Source organism: Oncorhynchus kisutch, linkage group LG23 (assembly GCF_002021735.2).
Source record: "Oncorhynchus kisutch isolate 150728-3 linkage group LG23, Okis_V2, whole genome shotgun sequence".
In the NCBI taxonomy this organism is placed as follows: Eukaryota; Metazoa; Chordata; class Actinopteri; order Salmoniformes; family Salmonidae; genus Oncorhynchus; species Oncorhynchus kisutch.
The window spans coordinates 27006420-27023447 of NC_034196.2; the positions used below are offsets into that span (position 1 = coordinate 27006420).

At 46.9% G+C, this 17028-nt stretch overlaps 1 protein-coding gene across 3 annotated transcripts in view; it reads left to right on the plus strand.

Annotated features, from left to right (window-relative positions):
- Window positions 1-12753, plus strand: part of LOC109868673 (high affinity cAMP-specific and IBMX-insensitive 3',5'-cyclic phosphodiesterase 8B-like) — a 67709-nt gene extending 54956 nt beyond the window's left edge. For 2 of the 3 annotated variants that reach the window (XM_031802788.1, XM_031802790.1), the window contains exons 16-20: window positions 2146-2269; window positions 3079-3277; window positions 7626-7843; window positions 8140-8278; window positions 8848-9522. In XM_031802788.1, coding sequence (XP_031658648.1) covers window positions 2146-2269; window positions 3079-3277; window positions 7626-7843; window positions 8140-8278; window positions 8848-9432 — 1265 coding nt within the window. In that variant the 3' untranslated portion in view covers window positions 9433-9522. Of the gene's footprint in view, window positions 1-2145; window positions 2270-3078; window positions 3278-7625; window positions 7844-8139; window positions 8279-8847; window positions 9523-11679; window positions 11810-12623 lie in introns of those variants that run through there. The other variant, XM_031802789.1, reaches the window with a different exon arrangement.
- The last annotated feature ends 4275 nt before the right edge of the window (window positions 12754-17028 follow it).

Consider the following 17028-nt stretch of genomic DNA (forward strand, 5'->3'; position numbering starts at 1 on the left):
AACTGAGTTGAATTATGTTTTCAATTGTGTTATAGCAAGTTTTAGTGGTATATTTGTGTAATATTTCATCTAATTATATTACACTGGAAGCTTAATGCACTCATTCGCATTACACATAATTGGGGACTTACGGAGTTTTGATGAAACCATTACTTTTCATGTATGGACCTGTCTGAAGAGTGATAGAAAATGTCTCAGATAATTTCATCAGTTGGAGTCTACAAGTGCATCCATCGGCAGTCATTGGCAGTCATCGGCAGTCATCGGCAGTCATCGGCAGTCATCGGCAGTCATCGGCAGTCATTGGCAGTCATTGCGTGATCCCCTTGTATTTGTTCAAGTCATGATGAATCATGGACGATACAGAGAGAGATAAATGAGAGGATGTTCTGGGCTGTAATGACATATGATATTGACATGTAGTTCATGACAAATTGTATACAGAAATAATGGATGTACTTCTTCTTTCTGAGAAGTGTAAGGGTACTGCTGAGAAGTGTAAGGGTACTTTTGAGAAGTGGAAGGGTACTGCTGAGAAGTGGAAGGGTACTGCTGAGAAGTGGATGGGTACTGCTGAGAAGTGGATGGGTACTGCTGAGAAATAGAAGGGTACTGCTGAGAAGTGGAAGGGTACTGCTGAGAAGTGGAAGGGTACTGTTGAGAAGTGGAAGGGTACTGTTGAGAAGTGGAAGGGTACTGCTGGGAAGTGGAAGGGTACTGCTGAGAAGTGGAAGGGTACTGCTGAGAAGTGGAAGGGTACTGTTGAGAAGTGGAAGGGTACTGCTGAGAAGTGGAAGGGTACTGCTGAGAATTGGAAGGGTACTGCTGAGAAGTGCTGAATACATTGTCCTCAGTGCAGCCCCCTCAAATCTAATTGTATTTGTTACATGCTTCGTAAACAACAGGTGTAGGCTAACAGTGAAATGCTCACTCTCCTGATAGTCTGTAGGAAGCAGCATGTGTTTTTTTTAGTAGACCTGAGAGGCTGAGCCTGAAGTGATTTTAGGTGAACGGGATTCTGAACCCACTTGTCAAGCTACCTTACCTTCTCTGACCATAGAATTAGGAATTAGAAGTCATTTAATATGATCTCTATGTATCTCACCCTCTACCATAAGGACCATTTGCTAGGTAATTTAGGGACACAGATGAGGACTACATTGGAAATCGTTGTTGTTGCATTGTGCTTTCAAGCGTCCCAAATGTAATTGTTCAATGGATCAAGGCTGACCCTTTCAGCCCTCCCCTCACCTTTAGTTAGTGTGTGTTTGCAGTCGCGTGGAAAGAGGCAAATAGTAGTGTTGCTGACAGACTTTCACATGCTGTTCCTAACTGAAGTGTATAGACTTTCACATGTTGTTCCTAACTGAAGTGTATAGACTTTCACATGCTGTTCCTAACTGAAGTGTATTGACTTTCACATGCTGTTCCTAACTGAAGTGTATAGACTTTCACATGTTGTTCCTAACTGAAGTGTATAGATTTTCACATGTTGTTCCTAACTGAAGTGTATAGACTTTCACATGCTGTTCCTAACTGAAGTGTATAGACTTTCACATGTTGTTCCTAACTGAAGTGTATAGACTTTCACATGCTGTTCCTAACTGAAGTGTATAGACTTTCACATGCTGTTCCTAACTGAAGTATATGTGTCCAGCGAATATGAACACACATAAAACCACTTCAAATAAAACAAATTGTTTTAGTATGGTCAGGGCCTGAGTTGGGTGGGTTGTCTATGTTTTAGTATGGTCAGGGCCTGAGTTGGGTGGGTTGTCTATGTTTTAGTATGGTCAGGGCCTGAGTTGGGTGGGTTGTCTATGTTAGTTTGTCTATGATTTTTGGCCTGGTATGGTTCTCAATCAGAGATAGCTGTCAATCGTTGTCCCTGATTGAGAACCATATTTAGGTAGCCTGTTTTCCATTGTGTTGAAACAGCTGTGTCCACGTTTGTGTGTGGTGACAAACAAGAGCACAGTTATGGGCCTTAAGGTCACGTTCTTACAGAACAACACTATAGTGGACAGGTCTTAGTGAATCACTAGAAGTTACTAGTAGGTGAGGGCATATCCAGCCAACAGCCCAAACAAGCTCCAGCTAGCCTTCCACAGTTTTTTCAATCTGTGTGTGTTTGTGCGTCTCCAGATATGAGTCAGCTGGCCATCCCAGTAACGCTGAATGACATCCCTCCGGCCATCGCTGAGATGCTGGACGATGAGGACCAATGGGACTTTAACATCCTAGAGCTGGAGGCTGCCACCTGTATGAGGTATGGAGGGAGAGGGAGGAGAGGGAGAGGGGGGCGGAGAGAGAGAAGGAAAGAGGGAGGACAGGAGCTGGAGGCTGCCACCTGTATGAAGGGAGAGGGAGAGGGGGGTGGAGAGAGCGAGAGGACAGGAGCTGGAAGTGGTGATGAGTAAGAGAGGGATAGGTTGTTAGGGGGCTAAGGGAAAGGAAAGATAGAGGTTACTATACACTCAGTGTACAAAACATAATGAACACCTGCTCTTTCCATGGCATACACTGACCAGGTGAAAGCTATGATCCCTTATGGATGTCACCTGTTAAATCCACTTCAATCAGTGTAGATGAAGGGGAGGAGACAGGTTAAAGAAGGATTTCTTAGTCTTGAGACAATTTAGACCTATATTGTGTATGTGTGCCATTCAGAGGGAGAATGGGCAAGACAAAGTATTTAAGTGCCTTTGAACGGGGTATAGTAGTAGGTGCCATTTGTGTCAAGAACTGCAGAGCTGCTGGAGTTTTTCACTCTCAACAGTTTCCCATGTATATCAAAAATGGTCCACCATCAAAAGGACATCCAGCCAACTTGACACAACTGTGGGAAGCATTGGAGTCAACATGGGCCAGCAACCCTGTGGAATGCTTTCGACACCTTGTAGAGTCCATGCCACGACAAACTGAGGCTGTTCTGAGAGCAAAAGAGAGGCTGAAACTCAATATTAGGAAGGTGTTCCTAATGTTTGGTGTATTCAGTGTACACCAATACAGAAGGGAAAGAACATCCTCCCTCTATCACTCATCTACCTCCCTGTCCGCTCTCTGTCATCCCCACAGACCTTTGACCTACCTGGGCTTGAAGATCTTTGCTCGCTTCAGTGTGTGTGAGTTCCTGAGCTGCAGTGAGGCTACGCTACGCTGCTGGCTGCAGGTCATAGAGGCTAACTACCACGCCTCCAACTCCTACCACAACTCCACCCACGCCGCTGACGTCTTACACGCTACTGCCTACTTCCTACGCAAGGAGAAGGTCAAGGTATGCCAAACACACATACCAGCATACACACACACATCCCCATTCCAACTCTCACTGGTCACTGACATACATTCACCTCCTGCCAAGCAAAGAAAACTGATACTCTACTCTCCACACACACACACACACACAAACACAAACACAAACACACATACACACAACTCCTACCACAACCCCTCACCAACCCGAAGAAGACCTTCTGGTTGGACAATTGTTGGATATGCGTACACCACTTATGAACACAAATTAAATGACTAAATTACAATATTTCGCCTGTCATATCAATGTGCTGATTGATTGATAAGTTGATCTACTATGTAATTCACTGTGAAGGGTTTTCAATAGTGTGTGTGTGTCACGTTCTGACCTTAGTTCCTTTGTTTTGTCTTTTGTTTTAGTATGGTCAGGGCCTGAGTTGGGTGGGTTGTCTATGTTTTAGTATGGTCAGGGCCTGAGTTGGGTGGGTTGTCTATGTTTTAGTATGGTCAGGGCCTGAGTTGGGTGGGTTGTCTATGTTTTAGTATGGTCAGGGCCTGAGTTGGGTGGGTTGTCTATGTTAGTTTGTCTATGATTTTTGGCCTGGTATGGTTCTCAATCAGAGGTAGCTGTCAATCGTTGTCCCTGATTGAGAACCATATTTAGGTAGCCTGTTTTCCATTGTGTTTTGTGGGTGGTTGTTTTCAGTCTTTGTGTGTCTCCACCAGACAGAACTGTTCCGGTTGTTTTCAGTCTTTGTGTGTCTCCACCAGACAGAACTGTTCCGGTTGTTTTCAGTCTTTGTGTGTCTCCACCAGACAGAACTGTTCCGGTTGTTTTCAGTCTTTGTGTGTCGACACCAGACAGAACTGTTCCGGTTGTTTTCAGTCTTTGTGTGTCGACACCAGACAGAACTGTTCCGGTTGTTTTCAGTCTTTGTGTGTCTACACCAGACAGAACTGTTCCGGTTGTTTTCAGTCTTTGTGTGTCGACACCAGACAGAACTGTTCCGGTTGTTTCCAGTCTTTGTGTGTCGACACCAGACAGAACTGTTCCGGTTGTTTTCAGTCTTTGTGTGTCGACACCAGACAGAACTGTTCCGGTTGTTTTCAGTCTTTGTGTGTCGACACCAGACAGAACTGTTCCGGTTGTTTTCAGTCTTTGTGTGTCTCCACCAGACAGAACTGTTCCGGTTGTTTCCAGTCTTTGTGTGTCTCCACCAGACAGAACTGTTCCGGTTGTTTTCAGTCTTTGTGTGTCTCCACCAGACAGAACTGTTCCGGTTGTTTCAGTCTTTGTGTGTCGACACCAGACAGAACTGTTCCGGTTGTTTTCAGTCTTTGTGTGTCGACACCAGACAGAACTGTTCCGGTTGTTTCCAGTCTTTGTGTGTCGACACCAGACAGAACTGTTCCGGTTGTTTTCAGTCTTTGTGTGTCGACACCAGACAGAACTGTTCCGGTTGTTTCCAGTCTTTGTGTGTCGACACCAGACAGAACTGTTCCGGTTGTTTTCAGTCTTTGTGTGTCGACACCAGACAGAACTGTTCCGGTTGTTTTCAGTCTTTGTGTGTCGACACCAGACAGAACTGTTCCGGTTGTTTTCAGTCTTTGTGTGTCTCCACCAGACAGAACTGTTCCGGTTGTTTTCAGTCTTTGTGTGTCTCCACCAGACAGAACTGTTCCGGTTGTTTTCAGTCTTTGTGTGTCTCCACCAGACAGAACTGTTCCGGTTGTTTCCAGTCTTTGTGTGTCTCCACCAGACAGAACTGTTCCGGTTGTTTTCAGTCTTTGTGTGTCTCCACCAGACAGAACTGTTCCGGTTGTTTCAGTCTTTGTGTGTCGACACCAGACAGAACTGTTCCGGTTGTTTTCAGTCTTTGTGTGTCGACACCAGACAGAACTGTTCCGGTTGTTTCCAGTCTTTGTGTGTCGACACCAGACAGAACTGTTCCGGTTGTTTTCAGTCTTTGTGTGTCGACACCAGACAGAACTGTTCCGGTTGTTTCCAGTCTTTGTGTGTCGACACCAGACAGAACTGTTCCGGTTGTTTTCAGTCTTTGTGTGTCGACACCAGACAGAACTGTTCCGGTTGTTTTCAGTCTTTGTGTGTCGACACCAGACAGAACTGTTCCGGTTGTTTTCAGTCTTTGTGTGTCTACACCAGACAGAACTGTTCCGGTTGTTTTCAGTCTTTGTGTGTCTGCACCAGACAGAACTGTTCCGGTTGTTTTCAGTCTTTGTGTGTCGTCACCAGACAGAACTGTTCCGGTTGTTTTCAGTCTTTGTGTGTCTGCACCAGACAGAACTGTTCCGGTTGTTTTCAGTCTTTGTGTGTCGCCACCAGACAGAACTGTTCCGGTTGTTTTCAGTCTTTGTGTGTCTACACCAGACAGAACTGTTCCGGTTGTTTTCAGTCTTTGTGTGTCGACACCAGACAGAACTGTTCCGGTTGTTTTCAGTCTTTGTGTGTCTGCACCAGACAGAACTGTTCCGGTTGTTTCCAGTCTTTGTGTGTCGACACCAGACAGAACTGTTCCGGTTGTTTTCAGTCTTTGTGTGTCTACACCAGACAGAACTGTTCCGGTTGTTTCCAGTCTTTGTGTGTCGACACCAGACAGAACTGTTCCGGTTGTTTTCAGTCTTTGTGTGTCTCCACCAGACAGAACTGTTCCGGTTGTTTCCAGTCTTTGTGTGTCGACACCAGACAGAACTGTTCCGGTTGTTTTCAGTCTTTGTGTGTCTCCACCAGACAGAACTGTTCCGGTTGTTTTCAGTCTTTGTGTGTCTCCACCAGACAGAACTGTTCCGGTTGTTTCCAGTCTTTGTGTGTCTACACCAGACAGAACTGTTCCGGTTGTTTTCAGTCTTTGTGTGTCGACACCAGACAGAACTGTTCCGGTTGTTTCCAGTCTTTGTGTGTCTACACCAGACAGAACTGTTCCGGTTGTTTCCAGTCTTTGTGTGTCGACACCAGACAGAACTGTTCCGGTTGTTTCCAGTCTTTGTGTGTCTACACCAGACAGAACTGTTCCGGTTGTTTTCAGTCTTTGTGTGTCTACACCAGACAGAACTGTTCCGGTTGTTTTCAGTCTTTGTGTGTCTACACCAGACAGAACTGTTCCGGTTGTTTTCAGTCTTTGTGTGTCTGCACCAGACAGAACTGTTCCGGTTGTTTCTTTGTTGTTTTGTTATTCAGTTTTCATTAAATGAGATGAACACTTACCTTGCTGCGCTTTGGTCCTCACCTTCTTCCCACGACAGCCGTGTGTGTGTGTGTGTGTGTGTGTGTGTGTGTGTGTGTGTGTGTGTGTGTGTGTGGAGAGTAGAGTATCAGTTTTCTTTTCTGGCAGGAGGTGAATGTATGTCAGTGACCAGTGAGAGTTGGAATGGGGATGTTTTTATAGCTTCGGTCTTGTTCTCATATTTGACTCAGTCAATAAGTGTTTTGCCTTGAGGGCATTGAGATCCTCATACTTTCCCTCTCTTTTCTCCCTGCTTCTCTACTCCAATAAATATCTCCTCTCCTTGTCATAAAGTGTACATTTGCTAGTGATTATTATTATTAGTTGTGCTTGCATGGCGTGCATTATTTGGTATTATTCATTTGTTGAGTATGAGGTTATGCTGAGAGTGTCCAAGTTATGCTCTAATGGTACAAAGTCAGGTGTAGGAGAGCAGTGAGTTGTGATCAGGCGCACTTTTATTTGGCAACAGCACAAAAGACAGACACAACTGCGTCCAAAATCCTCCAGGTAAAATTCAATAAGTGCGAAAACACTCACAAATATACAAATGTATGACAAATGCATACAACGGGTCACAATACGATACCAGGGGGAAAAACAGTCTGACGCATCACACTAAACACTAACAAAACAATTTCACACAAAGACATGGGGGGAAACAGAGGAATAAATACATGCAGTGTGATTAGGGAATGTAAACCAGGTGTGCAGGGAACAAGACAAAACAAATGGAACAATGAGAAAATGGGGCGGAAATGGCTAGAAAGCCGGTGACGTCGACCGCCGAACGCCGCCCGAACAAGGAGAGGAGACGACTTTGGTGGAAGTCATGACAGAGGGAGACTAGGCAGTATTTATATTTTATGCACAATTTCAACAACAAAAAAACATGGTCTAAAAGTCTAACTCCCAAAATGATTGATAGGTGCATATGATTTTTTATTAAGAGAAACTGTAGATTGTTAAAGTTGTAGGAAACTGAGCTCCCTACTACATTTTTTATATTATCTGTGCTTCTGTGGAAGTTTGACACTGATGTCACTTCCTGATTGCTATATGTCTCCCGGGGCTCATGAGAGTTTTAGTTTACTAACACTAATTCCTGGTTGTGTCATGTGTTCTCAGGGCAGTCTGGACCAGCTGGACGAGGTGGCTGCGTTAATCGCGGCGACGGTCCATGATGTGGACCACCCAGGGAGGACCAACAGCTTCCTGTGTAATGCAGGAAGTGAGCTGGCCATCCTGTATAACGACACTGCAGTGTTGGAGAGTCACCATGCCGCCCTCGCCTTCCAACTCACCGTCAGGGATATCAAGAGCAACATCTTCAAAAACATCGACAGGTACAGTCAGGAGAGAGTCTAGGAGAGAAAATAGTGGTTTCCCCCTGGAGCTTTGAGGGCTTGCTAGCCTGGTCCCAGGTCTGTTTGTGTACAGACCGATCTGGGACCAGGCTAAGTGCTTGTTAATATAATGAATTAACATGCGACAGATATGGAGCATGTTGGGTTATTACCCTGGAACATATCATGTGATGTGATTAACTTCTAAGTTTTTATGGACCTAGAACTTCTTGGAAAACAGTGAGGACAGTTGACTATCCTGGTCCTGTAAGTTCCTCTCTATGTGTTTATATTAGGACTCAGTTCAGGACGTTGAGGCAGGCAATCATAGACATGGTGCTGGCTACAGAGATGACCCGTCATTTTGAACACGTCAACAAGTTTGCCAACAGCATCAACAAACCAATGGCTGCCATCGAGGAGTCCAGTTCAAATGTAAGACACAGCCCCTTGTCTGTGTGTGTGTGTGTGTGTGTGTGTGTGTGTGTGTGTGTGTGTGTGTGTGTGTGTGTGTGTGTGTGTGTGTGTGTGTGTGTGTGTGTGTGTGTGTGTGTGTGTGTGTGTGTGTGTGTGTGTGTGCTAGCGTCCATGTGCATGTGTAGTTTATTATTACATAATAAAGATGGTTGTTAACATTAGCCAATTGAGTGGGAACAGAAGAGATATAAACAGTTTTAGTTCTTAAATACAGTATATTCAGTGAGCATTAATGAGAAAATAGGAATAAAAGGCTAAATATTTTGACATTCAACAATGGAGAGTTCTAGTGGAAAATACTCTATTCAGAGCATGTGACTCCAGTTTGAAGCACCTATCTGAGATTTGCAATCATTGGCCTCGTGTGTGTGTGTGTGTGTGTGTGTGTGTGTGTGTGTGTGTGTGTGTGTGTGTGTGTGTGTGTGTGTGTGTGTGTGTGTGTGTGTTTCTGACTAATTGTGTGTGCATCGATAAGTGTGTGTGTGTGTGTGTCTTTGACCTTGTGTGTGTGTGTTTCTCTGTAACAGAGTGAAGGCAGTGACAACGAGGGTCCAGCCAGCATCAGGAACAGCCCAGAGAACCGGCTGCTGATCAAGAGGATGATGATAAAGTGTGCTGATGTGGCCAACCCCTGTAGACCTCTGGAGCTCTGCATAGAATGGGCCGGACGCATCTCTGAGGAGTACTTTTCCCAGGTGAGCGGGATGACAGGGATGGAAGGAGGAAGAGAGGGCTGCTGGAGGAGGGGATGGCTATATGTTAAATGTGGGATGACAGGGATGGAAGGAGGAAGAGAGGGCTGCTGGAGGAGGGGATGGCTATATGTTAAATGTGGGATGACAGGGATGGAAGGAGGAAGAGAGGGCTGCTGGAGGAGGGGATGGCTATATGTTAAATGTGGGATGACAGGGATGGAAGGAGGAAGAGAGGGCTGCTGGAGGAGGGGATGGCTATATGTTAAATGTGGGATGACAGGGATGGAAGGAGGAAGAGAGGGCTGCTGGAGGAGGGGATGGCTATATGTTAAATGTGGGATGACAGGGATGGAAGGAGGAAGAGAGGGCTGCTGGAGGAGGGGATGGCTATATGTTAAATGTGGGATGACAGGGTAACAGGGCAGAAGGTAAAGGAATGGAGAGGGGTAAGAGGACAGCGAGGGGTTAGAATGAGGAATGGAGAGGGGTAAGGGGACAGCGAGAGGTTAGAATGAGGAATGGAGAGGGGTAAGGGGACAGCGAGGGGTTAGAATGAGGAATGGAGAGGGGTAAGGGGACAGCGAGGGGTTAGAATGAGGAATGGAGAGGGGTAAGGGGACAGCGAGAGGTTAGAATGAGGAATGGAGAGGGGTAAGGGGACAGCGAGGGGTTAGAATGAGGAATGGAGAGGGGTAAGGGGACAGCGAGGGGTTAGAATGAGCAATGGAGAGGGGTAAGGAGACAGCGAGGGGTTAGAATGAGGAATGGAGAGGGGTAAGGGGACAGCGAGGGGTTAGAATGAGGAATGGAGAGGGGTAAGGGGACAGCGAGAGGTTAGAATGAGGAATGGAGAAGGGTAAGGGGACAGCGAGGGGTTAGAATGAGGAATGGAGAGGGGTAAGGGGACAGCGAGGGGAAGAATGAGCAATGGAGAGGGGTAAGGAGACAGCGAGGGGTTAGAATGAGGAATGGAGAGGGGTAAGGGGGACAGCGAGGGGTTAGAATGAGGAATGGAGAGGGGTAAGGGGACAGCGAGAGGTTAGAATGAGGAATGGAGAGGGGTAAGGGGACAGCGAGGGGTTAGAATGAGGAATGGAGAGGGGTAAGGAGACAGCGAGGGGTTAGAATGAGGAATGGAGAGGGGTAAGGGGACAGCGAGGGGTTAGAATGAGGAATGGGGAGTGTGTCATTGCAGCTCAGACTGTTCTGGTGCTATAGGAGTTCACAGCTGGCAATCCTGACCTTAACAACTGCCTACTCAGCTATATTATATGTACAAAAGTATGTAGACACCCCTTCACATTAGTGGATTCGGCTGAAAGGTGTATAAAATTGAGCACACAGCCATGCAATCTCCGTAGACAAACATTGGCAGTAGAATGGCCTTACTGAAGAACTCAGAAACTTTCAACGTGGCACTGTCATAGGATGCCACCTTTCCATCAAGTCAGTTCGTAAAATTTCTGCCCTGCTAGAGCTGCCCTGGTAAACTGTAAGTACTGTTATTGTGAATTGGAAACGTCTTGGAGCAACAACGGCTCAAGTGGTAGGCCACACAAACTCACCGAACGGGACCGCCGAGAACTGGAGTGTATAGCGCATAAAAATTGTCTGTCCTTGGTTGCAATACTCACTACCGAGTTCCAAACTGCCCCTGGAAATATTGTAAGCAAAATAACTGTTCGTCTGGAGCTTCATGAAATGGGTTTCCATGGCCGAGCAGCCGCACACAAGCCTAAGATCACTATGCGCAATGCCATACGCTGGCTGGAGTGGTGTAACGCTCGCCACCATTGGACTCTGGAGCAGTAGAAACACGTTCTCTGGAGTGATGAATCAAGCTTCATCATCTGGCAGTCTGACGGATGAATCTGGGTTTGGCGGATGCCAGGAGAATGCTGCCTCCCAGAATATATAGGGCCAAATGTAAAGTTTGTTGGAGGAGGAATAATGGTCTGGGGCTGTTTTTCATGGTTCGGGCTACGCCCCTTAGTTCCAGTGAAGGGAAATCTTAACACTACAGCATACAATGACATTCTAAATGATTCTGTGCTTCCAACTTTGTGGCAACAGTTTGGGGAAGGCCCTTTCCTGTTTCAGCATGACAATGCCCCTGTGCACATAGCAAGGTCCATACAGAAATGGTTTGTCGAGATAAGTGTGGAAGAACTTGACTGCCCTGCACAGAGCCCTGACCTCAACCCCATTGAACACCTTTGGGATGAATTGGAACGCAGACTGCAAGCCAGGCCTAATTGCCCAACATCAGTGCCCGGTCTCACTGATGTTCTTGTAGCTGAATGGAAGTCCCCGCAGCAATGTTCCAACATCTAGTGGAAAGCCTTCCCAGAAGAATGGAGGCTGTTATAGCAGCAAAGAGGGAACAACCCCATATGAATGCCCATGATTTTGGAATGAATAGTTTGACGAGCAGACTTTTGGTCATGTAGTGTTTCCGTGTACACCTATAAATCTGCCCTCTCTCTCTCTCGTAAGTATGTACATATTGTAAATACTATAGTGTGTGGTGGGGGGGGGGGGGGGTGGCAACCTGTGTGTGTGTGTGTGTGTGTGTGTGTGTGTGTGTGTGTGTGTGTGTGTGTGTGTGTGTGTGTGTGTGTGTGTGTGTGTGTGTTAACCTGTGTGAATCCATGTGTGTTTCAGACTGACGAGGAGAAGAGAGAGGCTCTACCGGTGGTCATGCCTGTATTTGACAGGAACACCTGCAGTATCCCCAAGTCTCAGATCTCCTTCATAGACTACTTCATTACAGACATGTTTGACGCCTGGGATGGTAAGAACACACACGTGGTGCCGAGGTTAGAAGGGCACAGGGGATCCACTGGGACGGGGAGGGATCACGAATCCCAACTTTCCCAGGCCTCTCTTCTACTTCCTCTATCCCCGTAAAAGAGGTAGAGCCTCCCTTTTCCCATCACAGTAGAGCACAGTAGCCCAGAGGAAATAGAGAGGGAGGAAGAAGGGGATGGGAGCCAAACGAAGGGGTGAAGAGGAGAAAGGGGGAGGGAGGGAGGGAGGATAGGATATAATAACTTCCATCTCCCCGTCCCCATGAAATGAACCCTGACCTCTGGGGTGTTTCTAGGGGTTACCCCCCCAGAGAAGAGAATACATGTGTTTACAGTGAAAAAAGCTGGTGATGTCATGGAAAATTCCCAGAGGCCACTGGGAAAGGGTGGAGGGGCAGGGTGGGTATCCGGGGGCCGGAGGGGTTAAGTCGAGATGCACTGAAGCAGAACCTACTGTACACACACACACAAAAGCACACATTGAGACGCAAAAGTGCACACAGAAGCACAAAAATGCGCACACACACACAAGCATAACGCACAAACACACTCACACAGCAGGCTTTAATTCGGCAGGGTCAGGGCTGGGTTGTTGTCTTACGTGGTTACCAGGTCAGGCTCAGACAGAGGGGCAACCAACGAGTTGGAAACTAGGAAGTAAACAACACCCACACAAACACAAATTGCTTGAGACCTAATTTCCCTAGCTGTCATTTCCTTGTGTGGAAACTACCACTGGCTCATGTGTTTGTGTGCATGCAGATATGTGTTAACCTCACACTCTCCTCTGTCCCCCAGCCTTTGCCAGTCTACCTGGCCTCATGGAGCACCTGTCAGAGAACTACAAGTACTGGAAGGGTCTGGACGACATGAAGTGCAAGAGCCTGCGTCCGCCTTCTCCTCCGTGACCCCTCCATCCCTCCCTCTCTCCCTTCATCCCTCCATCCATCCCTCCCTCTCTCAGGGCAGGGGGAGACAGCGAATGTAGCCCAGCACTGGTATTAAGCCCCTCCCACTGTGATTCTACCTAGCTCCACACACATTGGACTGTACTGCAGTCTGCAGACCTTAGAGCATGCAAACCCCAGAGTCTGTAGCTTGGAGCCCTGAGAAGAAACCAGGGGACTGTCATACTGGCTGACATAATGACACCCTATCCCCTATGTAGTGGACTACTTCTGACCAGAGCCCCAACCCAAACACATTTCCCATCTTTGGTTATCTGATGTTGCCTCAAACTACAAAAACACATTTCATACAGAGAATCATTATGATGCCCAATGCTAAATTTAGCATGGGGGGCTCTGGTCAAACATACATGCACCACATGCACTACATGGGGAATAGGGTAACATTTTAGATTTGCCCTCTGAGGCTGAAGCCAGCCTCTTCAGACCCCTCTCGGGTCCCTGTTGGGCCCCTAATTGGACTCTACAGTCCTCCTTACCATCTGTCCCAGGCTGAGGGGTGAGGACCAACCAATCAGTCCCAGCCTGATGGGTGAGGACCAACCAATCAGTCCCAGCCTGAGGGGTGAGGACCAACCAATCAGTCCCAGCCTGAGGGGAGAGGACCAACAAATCGGTCCCAGCCTGAGGGGTGAGGACCAACCAATCGGTCCCAGCCTGAGGGGTGAGGACCAACCAATCGGTCCCAGCCTGAGGGGTGAGGACCAACCAATCAGTCCCAGCCTGAGTGGTGAGGACCAACCAATCAGTCCCAGCCTGAGGGGTGAGGACCAACCAATCAGTCCCAGCCTGAGGGGTGAGGATCAACCAATCAGTCCCAGCCTGAGGGGTGAGGACCAACCAATCAGTCCCAGCCTGAGGGGTGAGGACCAACCAATCAGTCCCAGCCTGAGGGGTGAGGACCAACAAATCGGTCCCAGCCTGAGGGATGAGGACCAACGAATCAGTCCCAGCCTGAGGGGTGAGGACCAACAAATCGGTCCAAGCCTGAGGGGTGAGGACCAACCAATCAGTCCCAGCCTGAGGGGTGAGGACCAACCAATCAGTCCCAGCCTGAGGGGTGAGGACCAACCAATCAGTCCCAGCCTGAGGGGTGAGGACCAACCAATCAGTCCCAGCCTGAGGGGTGAGGACCAACCAATCAGTCCCAGCCTGAGGGGTGAGGACCAACCAATCAGTCCCAGCCTGAGGGGTGAGGACCAACCAATCAGTCCCAGCCTGAGGGGTGAGGACCAACCAATCAGTCCCAGCCTGAGGGGTGAGGACCAACACGCTACAAACCAACCAACTGCACTTTAGCAGCTCAAAGTCACTTTCTCAAAATCTTTTATTTTTCCTGTCTGTTTTTCTGCTCTCTTCTCTCAGACAAGAGTCTGCTGTTTCTTCTCATACTGTACCTTTCTGTTTCTCTACTGTAGTATGTAGTACTGCTGAGATGGGTACCAAAGCTTCATTATACTGTGACTTCTACAGCTAAAAGAGGAGAGATCACGGAATGATTACAGAACTAAAGCATGTAGAGAGAAATCAGTCCACTCCAGCACATGCACACTGTACTCGCTCTTCCAACTAAACAGACAACTGTAAATTGTAACTCCGCTTACCTTGTTCTCTCGCCAGCTGAAAGTATTAAGGAATATTGAGCTCTGATAAGCCCTGTCAGGCAGAATCATACAGAGGGGTGTGTGTGTGTGTGTGTGTGTGTGTGTGTGTGTGTGTGTGTGTGTGTGTGTGTGTGTGTGTGTGTGTGTGTGTGTGTGTGTGGTGTGTGTGTGTGTGTGTGTGTGTGTGTGTGTGTGTGTGTGTGTGTGTGTGTGTGTGTGTGTGTGTGTGTGTGTGTGTGTGTGTGTGTGTGTGTGTGTGTGTGTGTGTGTGTGTGTGTGTGTGTGTGTGTGTGTGTGTGTGTGTGTTTGTGTGTTTGGCAGCAGCCCCAGCTGAACTGACTGCTGTAATATCTCTCTCTATAGGGGAGAACCAGAGCTCTGTGATGAGAGCCATGCCTCACATGCAGCTAGCTCATCATCAGGCTCCCCTCTGGGGCTAGAACCAGCGCTCACTCAGCCCCCTCTGGAACTCTGCTCCACATGGCTCTTAAAAGAGAACTATCCTGTCAACACTGGGGCTTAGTGGGAACAGTATTAGAACAGAATTACAACACTATTAGCGACAAGTGGGAGAAAAATAGCACTATATTAAGTACTGTTGATCTTCAATTATAAACCAAATAATAAGTGAATTATCTGACCTACAGTAGGCCAAGTGGAATATTTATGACAGCTTGCATTGAAGCTAATCATAATTCATTACTTAAAAAAGGTCATAAAGTTCCAGTCCTCCATTTAAATATCAAAGGCACATGTTTTATTTATTTATTTAATTTAACCTTTATTTAACTAGGCACATTGATGTGGACACATACTGTAGATAATTGTAATCTCCAAATATGAAGGAAACAAATTATAGTATCGCAACATGAGAGCAGTGGCTAAGCAAGTTAATATTCCAAGCACAACCAACCCATTGATTTCTAACTTTCCAGTTACTCTCTGGTGTGCAGTGCAGTTGTACAGTCGTGGCCAAAAGTTTTGAGAATGACACAAATATACATTTTCACAAAGTCTGCTGCCTCAGTTTGTATGATGGCAATATGCATATACTCCAGAATGTTATTGAGAGTGATCAGATTAATTGCAATTCATTGCAAAATCACTCTTTGCCATGCAAATGAACTGAATCCCCAAAAAACATTTCCACTGCATTTCAGCCCTGCCACAAAAGGACCAGCTGACATCATGTCAGTGATTCTCTCGTTAACACAGGTGTCAGTGTTGATGAGGACAAGGCTGGAGATCACTCTGTCATGCTGATTGAGTTAGAATAACAGACTGGAAGCTTCAAAAGGACGGTGGTGCTTGGAATCATTGTTCTTCCTCTGTCAACCATGGTTACCTGCAAGGAAACACGTGCCGTCATCATTACTTTGCACAAAAAGGGCTTCACAGGCAAGGATATTGCTGCCAGTAAGATTGCACCTAAATCAACCATTTATCAGATCATCAAGAACTTCAAGGAGAGCGGTTCAGTTGTTGTGAAGAAGGCTTCAGGGCGCCCAAGAAAGTCCAGCAAGCGCCAGGGCCGTCTCCTAAAGTTGATTCAACTGCGGGATCGGGGCACCACCAGTACAGAGCTTGCTCAGGAATGACAGCAAGCAGGTGTGAGTGCATCTGTACGCAAAATACTTTTGGAGGATGGCCTGGTGTCAAGAAGGGCAGCAAAGAAGCCACTCCTCTCCAGGAAAAACATCAGCGACAGACTGATATTCTGCAAAAGGTACAGGGATTGGACTGCTGAGGACTGGGGTAAAGTCATTTTCTCTGATGAATCCCCTTTCCGATTGTTTGGAGCATCCGGAAATAAGCTTGTCCGGAGAAGACAAGGTGAGCGCTACCATCAGTTCTGTGTCATGCCAACAGTAAAGCATCCTTAGAGCATTCATGTGTGGGGTTGCTTCTCAGCCAAGGGAGTGGGCTCACTCACAATTTTGCCTAAGAACACAGCCATGAATAAAGAATGGTACCAACACATCCTCTGAGAGCAACTTCTCCCAACCATCCAGGAACAGTTTGGTGATGAACAATGCCTTTTCCAGCATGATGGAGTACCTTGCCATAAGGCAAAAGTGATAACTAAGTGGCTCGGGGAACAAAACATCGATATTTTGGGTCCATGGCCAGGAAACTCCCCAGACCTTAATCCCATTGAGAACTTGTGGTCAATCCTCAAGAGACTGATGGACAAACAAATTCTGACAAACTCCAAGCATTGACTATGGGCTGCCATCAGTCAGGATGTGGCTCAGAAGTTAATTGACAGCATGCCAGGGCGGATTGCAGAGGTCTTGAAAAAGAAGGGTCAACACTGCAAATATTCACTCTTTGCACCAACTTCATGTAGTTGTCAATAAAAGCCTTTGACATTTACGAAATGCTTGTAATTATACTTCAGTATTCCATAGTAACATCTGACAAAAATATCTAAAGACACTGAGGCAGCAGACTTTGTGAAAATGTATATTTGTGTCATTCTCAAAACTTTTGGCCACGACTGTAGGAGTACATTTTATTTTCCAACTGCTTTTTGTCCCTCCTGTGTCCCCATAGCGTGTTGCTGGTCCGTTATGATGTAGCATGGCAGTGTGGTCTGAGCAGAGCCACCTCACAGCAGCCTGATGAAAC